This window comes from Protopterus annectens, chromosome 12.part0 (genome assembly GCF_019279795.1).
Source record: "Protopterus annectens isolate FY-2018-M chromosome 12.part0, PAN1.0, whole genome shotgun sequence".
In the NCBI taxonomy this organism is placed as follows: Eukaryota; Metazoa; Chordata; order Ceratodontiformes; family Protopteridae; genus Protopterus; species Protopterus annectens.
In genome coordinates, this window is record NC_056746.1 from 1277498498 (window position 1) to 1277515232 (window position 16735).

The 16735-nt window shown below is 42.7% G+C and overlaps 1 protein-coding gene across 6 annotated transcripts in view; it reads left to right on the forward strand.

The window, feature by feature from the left end:
* The window catches only part of CCHR12.PART0H20orf96 (chromosome chr12.part0 C20orf96 homolog), a 599743-nt gene that overhangs the window by 511963 nt on the left and 71045 nt on the right, over positions 1–16735 (forward strand). For all 6 annotated transcript variants that reach the window (XM_044090313.1, XM_044090315.1, XM_044090317.1 and 3 more), the window contains one exon: positions 1055–1173. In XM_044090313.1, the coding sequence (XP_043946248.1) occupies positions 1055–1173 (119 nt within the window). The remainder of the gene's footprint in view (positions 1–1054; positions 1174–16735) is intronic.

A 16735-nucleotide genomic window follows, 5' to 3' on the forward strand; every position in this document is an offset into this window, starting at 1 on the left:
GGTCTGCATAGGACATTTTACTTATGCCCTGTATTCTTTTAGTGATTAATGAAGAATCTGTGTGGATGTTCCACTTGTTGGGTATGCCTGGTTAGGCACATACCAGAGGGGTCATAGTTCTCAATGACAGGTTTGACGAATGCCGAATACAGTGGAACAATGACTTCCTTGGACTTAGATGCCATACCTTTGTTTATAAGTTGCACAACATAGAATGATTTACTCACCACTGTAGACACTTGATAGTTAATGGCTAGATTACTGTCTATGTGCATCCCTGAGTCCCTGACTGCTTGGTCATCTCTAAGGGGTGTGTTGTCAATATGATAATTACCAGGGACGGATGATTTCCCAAAGGATACTATGCATTTCCTAGCATTTAGCTTTAGTCCATGTCTGTGACACCAGTTGGTTGTCTGTGTCAGCCTCTTCTGGAGAGCATTTGTGTCAGTGTGAGATTCAATGACAGCTCCTAATTTGCAATCATCTGCAAATTTAGTCACCCATAGGCCACTGACATTAGCCTTGACTTATGAGAAGTAAATGCCAAAAAGGAGTGGTCTAAGGACTGATCCTTGAGGGACTCCACTTGTCATTCTACCTTCCTGGGTCCTGTCTGTGAGCCAGTTGGCTATCCACCGGGTGACATACAGGTTTGTACCTAACCTTTTGTGTCTGTCAACAATGCTAGAGTGGGGGTATTGTGTCAGATGCCTTGACCAGGTCAAGGTAGGTGGTGTGAATGATTTTGCCCTCATCCATTGCTTTGGTGACCTTCTCAAAGATGTCCACTAGGTTGAGTAGGCATGATCTACCCTTGATGAAACCAAACTGGGTTGGGTCCAGTGTCTGGAGGTTTACTATATATTTGTTGATCATCTCCATGATAATTCTTTCTATGGCTTTACATATAAGACTAGATTCCACTTATTAAGCACCATAAGGAACCTTTAGTCATGAGTTGTTTAATGAAATTACAGTACATTTTAATACACTGTAAAAGTTTTCAGGGTACTGAAAACAACCAAATAATGTTTTGTCATTTCTTTTCTAGACTACAGTAGAATTAGAAAAAAGAAATGCTGAACTACAAGGCAAAGTTTCCAGTCTAACCAGAATGATCAAAGAAACAAGAAGAGCAGCATTTTGTGATGTTCTACAAGAACAGTCCAAGTATGTGTAAGCTTTAATGTGTTACATTAGCTACATTGTAGAGTAATAATGTCTGTGCTCCTATGCCTTTTCTTCTGGTAATTAATTTCACTAGGCATACTTGTTCTATGAAAATAACTCCTTTATGCTGAGAATGAAAGATTTATTTTATAGAAAGTTTTCTTTGCAGCATTATGAAGTAATTGCATTCAGACAGAATAATGATTCATAGGTGTAAATAAAAGCACACAGTAGTTGCAGTAGCATAGGTCTAGAAATGCAGCCATATCAAAGCAGACCTTTACAGTGTGCATGCAGTTTCAGTGAATACACTTTCAAAACAGCCTTCAGTCAAGAATACTGATAAGGAGAGAATGTGCAGTACATTCTTAGATCTTACAAAGCTTGGAAACCAAGGCTAAAGAGGTGTCTAGACATTTACAGGGTTTTGGTGGTTGTTGTGTCTTTCGTCTTTTTCCGGTTAGGGGTCACCACAGCGGAACTCCGGTCCACTAATGATTGGCAGTAGGTTTTTACGTGCCGAGTTGCCGGCCATGACGCACAACCTTCAACGAAAGTACGCCCATTCACGCATGTCACCTTATTAGATAATACTTCAGACACAATAAATTAAGTTTGTTTGTACTGATACGCAGAAAATCAGTGCAGTGCAGACACTCAAGTCTGAGTGCAGAAGTCAGGTCAAATATCCAGCATTCCAGAAGATCAATGATACTGTTCAGGAGTAAAGGAATATTAAGAATATGCAGACTATTGCAATTTATCAGCACTGTTATTGGAGACAATATTTGGATATTGTTAACATCTACCTTCACTGTGCATTATAAAGCATTCTTAACCAAACTACATTATTTGCAGACTTTATTGTGAAAGGTACAAGAAAACGTGGCCCATTAAGGAGAGACTGGCACCTGCTAAGCACATGTTTGGGTAATGAACAGATAAAGACATTCATTGCAGTCTCATTCCAGACTCTTCAAGTTGTTTCCAATTCAAACCAGTATCCTACAGTCATATCAGTTCCTTCAAATAGTTATATTTCCTTTCCTGTTTATGGGATGACAGTTAATTGAATTTCAGTTAGGTGACCTTAGTTTGCTTGGAGGCAGCAGAAGTTGGCCTCCACATTTCTAGAACAGGGAAAGCCTGTAAACAAGGAAAGGAGTGGCAGCTGACATAAGCATGCACTCTGTATGTCCACCAATTATTACAGCGATGAGTCACACATGCTAAGGAGTATCAGGGGCATGGGTATGTCTACACTGTACTATATAAGTACAGCAGTGCAAAAAACATCACAAACATATTAACTGTGGCCTATAGATTGCTTTATCCTGCAGTACATTCCCTGTATAAGTATACCAAAGCAAAATTCAAAACAAAAATCACAACCACATTAACTCTGGCCCATAGGGTGCTCTACCATTTAGAGCATGCCTTATATAAGTACTGCAAGGCAAAATTAAAAACAAAAATCACAAACACATTAACTGTGGCCTGTAGAATGCCCTACACTGCAGTGTAAGTCCCTATATAAATACAGCAAATCAAAATTAAAAAAAAATCACAAACACATTAACTGTGGCCCGTAGAATGCTCTATCTTGTGATGTACTCCCTGTTTAAGTACAGCAAAGCAAAATTACAAGCAAATATCACAAACACATTAACTGTCATGAAGAAAATGCTGTACATTGCAGTGTAAGCCCCTATATAAGTACATGACTGCAAAATTAAAAACAAAAATCACAGGCACATTAATTGTGGCTTATAGAGTGCTTTACCCTGCAGTGTAAGTCCCTATATAAGTACATAAAGGCAAAATTAAAAATAAAAATCACAAGCAAATTAACTTTGGCCCATATGGTGCTCTACCCTGCAGTGTACAACCCCTACAAAAGTACAGCAAGGCAAAATTAAAAAAAAGAAATCACAAATACATTAACTATGCCCTACAGAATGCTGTATGCCTGTAAAAGTACAGAAAATCAAAATTAAGATCAGAAATCACAAACACGATAACTGTGGCTCATAGAGTGCTCTACCCTGCAGTGCACTCTATATAGAAATACAGCAAGGCAAAATTTAAAAACAAAAATCACAAACACATTAACTGTGATCCATGGAATACCCTACACTGCCATGTAATACTCTATATAAGTACAACAAATCAAAATTAAAAACAAAAATCACAAACATGTTATCTGTGGCACATAGAATCTTCTACACTACTGTGTAAGCCCCTACATAAGTAAAGCAAGGCAAAATAAAACGAAAATCACAAACACATTAACTATGGCCTCTAGTGTGCTTCCTCGACAGAAGAGCAAGCCCCAAGATCCAATCTCACTAAGAATTTTAAAACGATTATTTCATCTACTAAACCAACCCATAAACTCAGGTTGGCATCTGGAGCCAAAGGACAATTACAAATCTTTCTTTAGTTATGTGCATAGGTTCATACATTCATATTAGGCCAATGACCACCAGGATCTTTACAAGCCTAGCTCTGCAATCCAACCCAGTTTTGCCTCAGAGTTCCTTGGACACCTATATGATGAGGTATGTTAATAAAGAGGTACCTAAGTGCTATGGGGGGATATGTTAACTGGGGATTAATTTACTTCCTGTCGGCCTCTGTCTGTCAGAGACATAGGGACATACTGGAGGTAAATTTGCAATTTCCCATCCAGTAATCAAGACATATATCCAGCCTTCTAGCTGGTTCTGTTTGTCACAGACGAAGTTTGGGTCCTTGGATCTAGTGTTTCTTGTGTTGTTTGTCTTGCATTTGTGCAAGAGATCAATCACAGCTGTATCTGAGAATGCCTTGTGTGCTAGACATAGATCTCCTCTCAGTAATCTGTAGGAGACTGAGTGCAGAGATAGGGCCTTAAGGCGATTTGTATAGGACAAGGGTATTCATTACCCTGAATTTGCCTTGTGAGGAACCTTGGAGGGTGTTAAAACTGTTGCAAGTTCCTTACCATGTACATGCCAAAGAGGGAATTGTACTCAATGATGGGTCTGATAAGGGCTGAGTAGATTGGTACTTTTACTTCCTTGGACCAGGATAGCATACACTTGCTTATGAGATGGGCAACACAGGAGGAGTTTCTTACTGTCTTGGCTACTTGGTCACATGCCGCATTACCGTCTACATATGTTCCCTGTTCCATAACTATTAGGTCAACTCTTCTTTTAGGGCTGTTTTATTATAGTGTCAAAGGGCAATATAGTGCATTTCATTGCACTGAGTTTAAATCTTTGGCTTTTGCACAAGTCCTTTGTTTGTGTTACAACTTCTTGTAGGATATTGGTGTCATGAGGGGAATCTATGATGGCTCCCAATCTGCGAACTTGGTGAGCCAGAGGCTTTTGATATTAGCATTAACTTGTGAGAAGTAGATGACTAACAGGAGCAGGCCCAACACAGAGCCCTGAGGTACTCTGCTGGTGACCTTTCTCTTGGTGAAGGTGGTTTCACTGATCCTAACTTCTTGGGTCCTATTTGTGAGACAGCTAGCAATCCAGTGAGTTATTTAGGGATTTATGCCAATTTATGAGAGTTTGTCAACAATACCTGAATGAGGTATTGTATTAAATGCTTTGGTCAGGTCAAGCCAGGTGGTATGCACTGTTTTCTCTTCATCCATAGCCATGATGATTTTCTAGAAGAAATCTACCAGGTTAACTAGGTAAGACCTTCCCTTAACAAAGCCAAACTGGGATGGGTCCAGTGTCTGCAGGTTGACAGTGTTCTTGTTGATAATTTCAGTGATACTTCACTCCATGTTTTGTATATTAGACTGACCCTAGGAACTGCAAACCAATCAGTCTCACAAGTCTAATATAGTCTCTCTTCTCTACTACTGTTGGAAAATCCTGGAACCTACTTCCCCATGAACTTACCTCTCTGCCCTCTATATCACTTTTCAAAAGTATACTCAAACTCTTCCTCAAATCACACTGGTTGTACCCCTGTACAAAGCCTGACTAAGCAATTAGCTCTTCTGTCTTGCATCTGCCTACCCTCTTCTTCTCTCTAATCAAGTCCTACTCTCCTGAATACAACATTCCCTAGTCCTACTATACACCCTTATTTGCATCTTCTTGAAGCTTAAGATCACTGAGACTACCTTTTACTATAGTAACTATTTATCATGCCTCTTTTCTTGTATTATGTAACAACCTGTTGTCTATGTTTTTAACTGCATTACTCTCTACTATGAATTGATTGTCTAGCTTATATGATAATCTCTGAATCTTTTCCTTTAAAGTTCTTTTACCTGTTAATAGTGTTTATGAATTTTGTGTGTATATGAGCTGGCTGTTTGTTTTTGATGTCTGTTGTCTTGGAGCTTATCTCCCCGGGCTTCTACTGAAAATGGACATATATCCAGTTAGACTAGCCCGGTCAACAAATGTAAAATAAAATAAACAAATAATGTAATATACAAACCATTTAACTGAATCAGAAAGCTGTTTTCTCCGTGAGAGTTGCTGTTTCTGATTTTGACCATTACTTTTTTCCTTTTGTTATATACCCTGTTAAGGTAAGGATTTTACCACTGTGGTTTATTTTGGTGTTAGATCGGAGCTTACTTCTGGTAGGTATGACAGCCTCAATGCAGCCATTTACATATTTGTACAGGGTTTCAGTAAATAATTCTGCATAGGTAGCTGTGCTCTCGGAGTTTGGGGAGGTCAAGAATTTTGAAAAAACATCACTTAATAGAATGTACTTTGCTTTACTGTAGTTCCTAACTTTTATGGGTTTAGTTGGGTTTTCCAGCTAGACACCTTTGTGGTTCGACTTCACCAGTGAGAAAGTGTGATGGGGGGGCAACATTCTCCCATGTTGGTGAGTAACATTCTCCCATGTTGGTGAGTAACATTCTCCCATGTTGCTGAGTAAATAGGTCCAGTATGTTTGATCCTCTGGTTGGAGAGTACAGTATCTGGTCCAAAGTGTTTGTATTGATAAAGTCCTGGAAACATTGTACCTGTTAGTTAGAGGCATTGTACATTTCCCAGTCTATTGAGGAGTAGTTACAATCTCCCATGAATAGAGTATTTGGATGTTGAGTGACTCTAGTAGGTCTAGGTAAGAGTTCTTAACTTGGTGGGCTATAAAGGATGACCTGCGGCTGTCCAGTACATGGTAGGGAACCTTGTCTGTGGAGACTTGGATATAGATAAACTCCAGAGAATCATCCTGTTTAACCAACCTACACTTGTATTTGCTGATGTAGATTAAGACACCTCCATCTTTAGCCCCTGTCTGTGCTGTTGTTCTAAGTCTGTGAAAGGCACTATAGCCTTCCACTGTTGGAGTACTTATTGTGGTGAACAGGTATGGACCATCCTTGGCAAAGCAGAGTGGTCTGTTAATGTCCTCCAATGCTAATAGATATTGGGTTCAAAGATACAACTCACGAAAACTGTAGCGGATAGAAAAATACGACAAATCAGTGACCATAAAACATTTTTATTTTATTCAACTCTAGCGCCTCGGCTCACTCAGCCTGCAATGGAGTACAAAACTAAACACTCAATCACATTTTAAGAGTTAAATGTCCATGTGGAAAATTTTATGTAGGAGAAAGTAAGAGGACTTTTAAAATACAGCTGTAAGAGAATTTGAGAAATATTAAAAATAAAAAAATAGAAAGTCCCTTAGCTCAACATTTTTTGGACAGCCATAGTGGGGACCCTGTAGGTTTGCAGGGGACCATTTTGGAAAAAATTGAGAAAACAAATACATGTATGAATGTAAAAAAGAAGCTTTTATATAAGGAAGCACTTTTTATATTAAAGTTTGGCACTTTAAATCCAGAAGGAATAAATCTGGCTTGTAATTGGAAGGTTTTAATAAAATTGACAGTATACTAATTATGGTATTAATTTAATTGATTTAATTTAATGAGTAGTCATCATCTTTTTTCGGCTGTTCCCGTTAGGGGTCGCCACAGCAGATCATCTGTTTCCACTTCTTCCTATCCTCTGCATGATGCTCTTTCACACCAACTGCCTGCATGTCCTCTCTCACCACATCCGTAAACCTCATCTTAGGCCTTCCTGTTTTCCTTTTACCTGGCAGCTCCATCCTTGGCATCCTTTTCCCAATATACCCAGCATCCCTCCTCAGCACATGTCCAAACCAACGCAGTCTCACCTCTCTTGCTTTGTCTCCAAACTGAGCTGACCCTCTAATCTCTCATACAACTCTCCATATGCCTTATCCTTAGCCTTCGCCACCTCTCTCTTTGCCATGTGCCCCATCTCCTTATACTCATGTTTACTTTCTTCATCTCTTTGACAATCCCACTTCTTCTTCGCCAGCCTCTTCCTCTGTATACTCTCCTGTACTTCCTCATTCCACCACCAGGTCTCCTTCTCCTCCTTCCTCTGTCCAGATGTCACACCAAGCACCTCTCTAGCAGTCTCCCTTACTAGCTCTGCTATAGTTGCCCAGCTATTCGGTAACTCTTCACAGCCTCCCAGTGCCTGTCTTAACTCTTCCCTGAACTCCACCTCACAATCACCCTTTTTTAACTTCCACCATTTAATCCTTGGCACTGCTTTCACACTCTTCCTCCTGTTTTTGATCACCAATGTCATCCTACAGACCACCATTCTATGCTGCTTAACTACACTTTCCCCTGTCACCACTTTACAGTCTCCAATCTCCTTCAGACTGGCCCTCCTACATAGGGTATAATCCACCTGTGTGCATCTTCCTCCACTCTTGTGCATCACCCTATGCTCCTCCCTCCTCTTAAAATACGTATTCACCACAGCCATGTCCATCCTTTTTGCAAAATCCACAATCATCTGACCTTCTGCATTCCTCTCCTTAACACCATACATACCCATCACTTCCTCATCCCCTCTGTTCACTTCACCAACATGCCCATTGAAGTCCGCTCCAATTTCTAGTCTCTCACCCTTGGGTACACTCACCACCACTTCATCCAACTCACTCCAAAATTTTTCTTTCTCATCCATCGCACACCCAACTTGTGGAGCATATGCACTAACAACATTCATCATTACACCATCAATTTCAAGCTTCATAAACATCACTCTCTTAGACACTCTCTTCACCTCCAAAACTCTCTTGGCATACTGTTCCTTTAGGATAACCCCTACCCCATTTCTCCTGCCATCCACACCATGGTAGAACAATTTGAACCCGCCTCCTATACACCTGGCCTTACTTCCCTTCCATTTGGTCTCTTGCACACACAATATATCAACCTTCCTTCTCTCCATCATATCAGCTAGCTCTCTCCCAATACCAGTCATACTGCCAACATTCAAAGTTCCTACCCCCACTACTGCACTCCTAACCTTCCTCCTCTCTTCCTGCCTTCAGGCATGCCTTCCCCCTCCTCTTCTCCTTCGGCCAACAGTAGCCCAATTTCCGCCAGCACCCTTTTGGCTAACAGTACTGGTGACGGTTGTTGTTAACCCAGGCCTTGACCGATCCTATATGGAAATATGAAATGTTCTCCGCATAAGTCATTTCGAAGAGGTTTTACGCCGGATGCCCTTCCTGACGCAACCCTCCCCATTTATCCGGGCTTGGGACCGGCACAAAGAAATGCACTGGCTTGTGCATCCCCAGTGGCTGGGTTATTTAATTTAATGAGTAGTGATGTATAAAATATGTGATTGAGTGTTAATTTTGTACTTCATTGAGGGCTGAGTGAGCCGAGGCACTAGAGTTGAATAAAATAAAAATGTTTTATGGTCACTGATTTGTCGTATTTAGATATTTGATTCCCCTGGAGTGACTCCAGAAACTGACACTTGTTAAAATCAATCATTTTCCATTCATACTGTGGCATCTTCCTTGGTGAAGGTAGAATGCTGCTCAGTGCAAGGCACGTACCTGTCTGTGACACATATTCAGGGAGATCCATAATGTCTCTTTTCATATAGTCCATTGGGGTACACCTCAGATCATTTACACTCACATGAACTGTGATGGACTCTTATTATTACCTGTGGTGCAGTGACTTGAATGCTTGCATAATATTGTGGATCCTGGCTCCAGATAGGCAACTAACCATTGTATTCTCCTTGTCTAGCCTGGTGAGAGGAGCATCTGTGCATCATAAAATAGAATTCCCTATGACAAGAGTACTAGGTAAAGTGTTTGCTTCCCTTATGGACTTGTTCTTGGGGGTTCATTGGGTTTAGTCTTATGTGAAGTGTTAAGCATTGCTTTTGGTGTGTGCTTTAGTGATTGCTGAGGGTAGGTGTTACACTTTGATGGCTTAGGAGATCTTTGAGGTTTAGAGAGGTTTCTTTTAAGTGTCTCAGCATAAGAAGGTGTATGTGTGGTGAGTGTTATGTGTGAAGTATGTAGTGTGTATGTATTTGACAGCCTTGTTTGTAAGTGAGATTTTTTTCCCCAAAGAAGTTATATGTGTATATCTCTGGCATACTGTGTTAGTTTCTTTAAGGATTGAAAGGTTATCGAGTACATGAGACAATTGCTGCATTGTCGCAGAATGCCTGTATCTACCAAGCTGGCTAAAGAGACATTAGGAAGTTGCAAATCCATGTTGTAAGGGCATGAATTAGGGATGGACTATTTTGGTTTGAGTTTTGGTTTCACAGGAGTCACCTGAGTGGTATCCAGGGTGAAAGCTAGATGTCAGTGCTATAATCTTAGTGCTGTGTGATATTGTTTAGTTTTGTCAATTAGTTTTGTCAATTCTTTTGTCTAGCTGCCCTAAGCTTAGATTCATGATGAGCCTTTCTGTGTTATAGGTTCATAGGTAGGTACTAGGCTATCTTCCCGAGGGCATTTATAAGCCTAGCCAGAGTGTGTCGGCCTTCGCCGCCCCATTGGTTAATTAACTGATCCTCTGTCAAGCAGAGCCAATTAAGTGATCCCAGGGGTGTATTTTCTGTTACCCATCCACTCGTCAAGGTTTCTGTTGAAGAGTGTTATTGAGGGGCTCTGCCTGATATAATTTTGAAATGTTAAGTTGTCAATCTCGCCTTCATTCTTGCTTGATGGGTTCGGAGCCGATCCTCGGCTCCGACTCGGCACTTGCTTTAGCTCGAGAACTCCTTTTACCAGCTCGAGGCAGCCCCATATCCCATGATGCAAGGCAGTAAGTACCCAGATCTCGTTTGCCGCTTCGCTTGGGAGGTCTTCTCTTTACCAGCTCCTGGTAAGTAGTTCACATTTGTGATTTTTCAAGCCCCTTTTTAGTTTAAAACTAATTTTTTGATAGTTTAAATTTATTTCTACCCTTTTCTGACAGAAATTCCCTGTCTCTTTTAATTTTTTGTTAGTCAATTTTCCCTATCCCATCCCCCCCCCTGTTAGGGTGTGTGTGTTGGTGTTTTTATAAAATACCTCTTGGTATTTTGTTTAATTTAATTTTGACTGGTGTGTCTGTGTGTGTTGTGTTTCGGCACCATGTCAAAGGAGAGGGTTTCAGGTTTTAAGAAGTGTGACTCGTGCTGTCAGAAGATGTCTCTGACAGGCGGTCACACTTCTTGCCTGTATTGTTTGGGCCCTCTTCACCTGCAGGACTCCTGTGCTATTTGTCACTCCTTCAGCCAGAGAGTCCTGCAGGAGAGACGTAACAAGTTGATTCTCAGGGGCCTTCTTAAGCCGGAGGGCTCTCCGGCTAAGTCGGCTCCACAAAAATCAACAAAACCTGCCAAGGCCCAGGCTTCTGTATCTAAGCCTGCGGCCTCGGCTCCGACTCGTACTGAGTCGAGATCGGCTCCGGCTGGAGCCGATTCTGGCTTTACAAAGCGCTCGGCACCGATGGCTATCGGTGCCGAACCTATTTTGACCACTTCGATGTCGGCTCCGATCGGCTCCGACACCCATGTGGCACAGGCATCGGTGTCGGCTCCGATCGGCTCCGACACCGTTACTGGTGGCTGTATCGGCTCCGGCTGGAGCGATACATCGAACGTTCTGTCGGCTCCGGTCGGCGCCGACAGGATCTGTATCGGCTCCGATGGCTCATTCCAGGAAGAGGTCGAGGTCTCCTTCCTTGGAGCCGATACTTTCGGCTCGGCCGCCTCTTCTATCGAACGGAGCCATCGGAGCCGATCTTCAAGGTCATCCAGGTTGTCATATCATGACCTAGAGAGTGGTCAGTAGATTACTCAAGTCACAGGTACTGGCCCAAATGCTACACAGTCCGTCTCAGCAGGCGACTGTTGGTCCACACCCGTTACAGTTCCTCCTTCAACTCTACCCCAGAGCTTGGGTTGGAGTCTTCGGGCATGGTTACTGCTACGGCTGGAGGACGGATACCCCCTTCTGTTCCTTCAGCCCCTACTCTTATCTCCTCTTCCTTAGAGGGATTCGGTGGTCGGGCTTCCATGGTCTCCTCCGAGGGGTGAGTGGCATCGGACCCTTGTCGAGCCCGCTCTTCCCTTGGAGCCTCGGCCTTGGTGAGCTCGGCTCCGACATCTGCCTCGAGACTTCCCTTCGGTGGTCCTGGAGTCCCTAGCTCTTGGGCGGGTTCTCTCGGACCTGCCTGGGAGGGAGCATTCGAGGTGATGAAGAGTGTACTGGCCACTGGTATCAGTCAGCAGTCTATTCCGTAGCTCCTCCCTCTATGGTACCTGTTGACATCTCTGCCACTTCTCTTGCTACAGGACCCAGAGATCCTCCGCCTCAGGTTTCCCCATTGGGAATTTCCCCTCTTCCGAGGATTCTCCTGATGTTTGGAGATCCTCCTAGGAAGAGGACTTGTAAGAGGAAGCATGTAGACTCCCGAGTCTGTCACTTGGATACTGACTTTGATGAGTCAGAGGGATCCCCTAGATCCCCTCTGAGGATGTCTCCTTCTCAGACATCCTAGAACTTCTGAAACAGAGGAAACTGGCCCACCAACAATCCCTCTGAGGATGAGTCAGTATACCTAGAGGCGTTTGGATCTCGGCCCTCCACCTCCTGGGTGTCTCCGCCTTCGACCCCTTATGCAGGTTATTGCGAAAGTGGACAGCTCCTGACTCTGTAGAGCCAGTCCCTAGGAGGCCTTCTAAATTTATCACTGCCCCTAGTGACAAACAATTCCTTACCAAGGGTGTCCCGCTGATGCCATGGTGGTGGCTGCCCACCAAAAGGAACTTGCAGATCCTTCCGTGCCGTCCATCCTCCTAATAAGGACTCTAGGACCATGGATAGGTGCAAGCGGATGTTTTCCTCAGCGACCTTTGCTATGCGTTAAGCTGAATTATCTTTGTCACTTCACCAGACTCCAGAGATATCCTGAAGGAGCTAGGAGAAGTAGTTCAGGATCCTACAGCTGCAGGGGCTCAAGAAAGATTGCTTCGCAGCTAGGAACCCTCAATTCCATTGCTAACTCCTCCATGCGGCTAATATCTTATGCTGCGGATGGGCAGTAGAGCCGCATGGCACAGGTGTGGCTCTTAGGCCAAGCCTGGATGCGGCTATGTGATTTCGCGGATCCCTTTAAGGCGTCCTTCACAAATTCTCCCTTTGATGGGTCAGCTTTGTTTGGCCCTCAGGTGAAGGAGACCTTGACCAGGTGTGAGCAGGACGGCAAGACTCTTTCTGCTGTTGGAGTCCGTTTTCCACCCTTCTAGGCCTTATCCCAAAGGACAAAGGGTGGGAAGATGTGGTTCCGTAAATCCCAAGGAGTCACGCGGATTCACGTGGTCAGTTTACCCCTAGAGGCAGAGGGGTAACAACAACAGGCGCGCTCTAGAGGCAGAGGGGTCGAAGAACCAGGAGCCTCTCTCTGATAAGCCCTTTCAGCATCCCTGAGGTGTTGCCCGGCTGTCCCTCCTTGGAGGCAGTCGGGAAGATTATCACTGCCCAGAAGCCTGGCATTCCCTCACTCAAGACAGATGGGTACAGTCGATCATATCCAAGGGTTACATAATTCCTTTCGAGGAAAGTCCCTTCCCTCAAGTTCCCTTCCAGATGTACCACCCGGTCTAAGGAGATTGCAGAGTTAGAAATCGCAAAACTACTGCAAAAAGAGCCATTCAGCCAGTTACAATAGACCATTCAGAGCCGGAATCTACTCAAGGTTCTTTTTGGTCCCCAAAAGACGGAGACTGGAGACCAATATTGGATCTCAGCAGACTCAACAAGTCTGTCAGGAAGACAAGATTCGAATGGTCACTCTTCAGTCAATTCTGCCCTTCTTACAGAAGGACAACTGGATGTGCTCAATAGATCTTCAGGATGCGTACTATCACATCAAAATTCACAGGCGCTCCAGGAGATTTCTCCGCTTCGGCTGGGGTCCAGTCACTTCCAGTTCAGAGCCCTGCCCTTTGGTCTCACTACAGCCCCAGAGTGTTCACCAAATGCATGGCAGTGGTCACGGCTCACCTGAGGCGTCAAGGATTCCAGGTGTTTCCGTATCTCGACGACTGGCTCCTGTCAGCCACCACCAGGCATCAGCTTATACAAGCCAGGGATTACACAATAGACCTTTGTTCTCATTTGGGCATCTCAGTCAACTTGAAAAGTCATCCTTATCGCCCTGCCAGTCTATTACCTTCATAGGCGCAAACTTAAACACTGTTGGATGTCAGCTACCCTTACAGAACAAAGAGTTTCAGACATTCAGACTCATGTCAGGATCATTCTGGCCAGCAAGAAAGTACAGGCCAGAATGGTTCTAAAGGTATTAGGTCTCATGGCTGCGGCGATTACTCTTCTTCCCTGGCTCGATTCTACATGCGCCTCCTTCAGTGGATGCTGTTCACACAGTGGTCATACCAGCAACTCCCAATGCGTCACCAGATTCTGGTGACACAAACATCCAAACAACATCCTGCTTGGTGGATCACATCGTCTCAGGTTCACCAAGGCAGGTGCTGTACCCCGTCCCGATAGCCACTGTCACCACGGATGCCTCCTGATCGGGTGGGGTCATTATCAGGGCAGGATGGTTCATGGGACGTGGCGACCGTTCGGTACCATCTGCATAAATGTCCTGGAGATGAGAGCAGTGCTTTTAGCGTTGCAAGCCCTCAACGACTTTCTTCCCGTAGGGACAATTGCAGTCCACACAGACAACATGTCTGTAGTTTGGTATATCAACAAACAGGGCAGAACCAAGTCCTACCCCTTGTGTCAGAAGCGCTCAGACTTTGGCAATGGGCTATCTCCTCTCATCGGTTTCTGGTAGCAGCGCAGATCCCTGGGAAAACCAACATTATGGCGGACAGATTGAGCAGAGCTATTCTCATGCCTCACAGTGGTCTCTCAAGCAATCCATAGCGGAAGAGATTTTTCTGGAATGGGGCCGTCCATGTTGCGATCTTTTGCTACTCCCCAAAACAGCAAATGTCCAGAAACGATATGTTTGATGAGTTTGGTAGGAAGTTTATCAGATTTATTGTGGAATGTAATGATTCAAAAATTAGTACGCTAAGCTCAATGAGACAGACAGATTGGATAAACAGATTAAGGATGATTTAATGTTTACACAGTGGGACAAACTTTATTTTAAACAATATGAATATGCGGAAAATATGTATCAAAAGACCTATGAAAGGAAGTATAAAAAACTACAAAGGGATATAGTACAATATGAGAAGGGGACAGCTTATAGATGGAAAAATGGGCATGATGGTAAATTTATTACAAAAAATAGATATACAAATCGCTCTGCTGCTTATGTTAGTGAAGTTGCACAGGATGAAGGACATCCTAATCAATACAACTGGGAAGATGACTGTTTTTTAGACAATGGGAGGGACAAATGGAGAACGGTGGAACCGAAGGGGAGAGGAAAGAACTACTGGAGGAACCGGAGATACAACCATCAGTGAATCTTCATAATTCCAACCCCAGATATTTAGATGTTGTTCCTTATAGTATTACAGAGGGAAGTATTAACTCAGATGCCAAGGAAAATAGTATTCTACATTCCTGTGGAGATATTAAGATTTATAACTATACTTCTCATCCGGTATTACCGGAATTTTTTCAAATTTTCTCTAAGGGTATGAAATTTATACCTGACACCAAGTTTGATATAACTGATACCCTAGTTGAATTAAAATTGTTTATGAGAAAATTAAATTTGGGTATATTTTTTAAAAATCAGAACAGTATTAGTTCAAATCAGATTGAGGGACTCAAGAAAAAGAGTACTTTCACTCCACCCATGTGTAACACACTGACATCTTTTGAAAATGTAGTAAATACTGAGGTATATTCCTTATATAATAAATGTAAGTACAAATATAAAGGGCAACAATTTGGCAAGGATATGATGGATGCTATTCAAACACTGTGTGACAATAATATTCGCATTCTTACTGCGGACAAGGGTGGGGGAATACTATTTTATGATCAGGAACAATATAAAAGTAAAATTTTCAATCTTCTAAATAATTCCACACAGTATACTCCCTCTTCCATTAATGAGGTCAACATAGCCCACAGTCGAATTGATTCATACTTAGAAGAATTCATAGTGGAAAATAGAATAAATGAAGATCTATACCGATTTCTTAAAGTTGAATTTCCCATTCTGGCGACTATCACGGGCATTCCTAAGGTCCACAAGGATATATATGATCCACCCTTTCGTCCTATCATATCTGGCAGTGCCAGTAAAGCCTTTACCTTTGGACAAGTCATCCACTATAAACTCAAACATATTTATGATATAGTTGAACATATTATGAAAGACTCCTGGGAATTTTTGGGCCTGTTCAAAAAGGAACTATGGTCCCCCAGATTAATTTATGTGACAATAGATGTACAGGATTTATTTTCCTGTATTCCCAAGGATGACGGAATATCTAGATTTATTAGTAGTATGCGTAGGGTGAGTGGACTAGGCCAGGATGACATCTCCCTCCTCACAGAATTTATGGACATTGTTCTAGACCATAATTACATCTATTATGAGGGGGAGTATTATAGACAGAAAACGGGGGTAGCCATGGGCACTGCCTGTGCTCCTATTTACGCCAATATGGTACTGTTGGATTGGGAAGTGGAATTCATTTTAAATTCAAATTGGATGTCCTTTATTAAGAGATATGTCTGTTATTTGGACGATATCTTTATACTTTGGGAAGGTGAAGTTGAAGTATTGTATGAATTCATTAGTTACATCAACAATACTACGGATTACCTCAAATTCACCCATCAATATGATAGGCATAGTATAAATTACTTGGATGTCCAGATTTACAGTAAGGACAATGAATTTCACTCCAAAATCCACAGAAAAGATACTTTTAGTAATGGCTACTTGCACTATAGTAGTGCACATACATATAACACCAAGAGGGGCATTATCAAGGGGCAGTGCATTCGTGCTGCACGCATGACTACGGAGAGACATATAGTGGACCAAGAATTGGAATATATTGGCCGATTGTTCTTGGACAAGGGATACCCACCCCATATGGTGAAAGACATTACAGGATATGTCAAGAATGAATGGGGATTAAAATATAAGCCACTTTTGGGGGTGGGTATATCCAAATCTACACCCGCAGGAGATATTAGTTCGAATATAGCAGGTCAGAGGGAAGCGGCTGAGAGCAAAAATACAAAC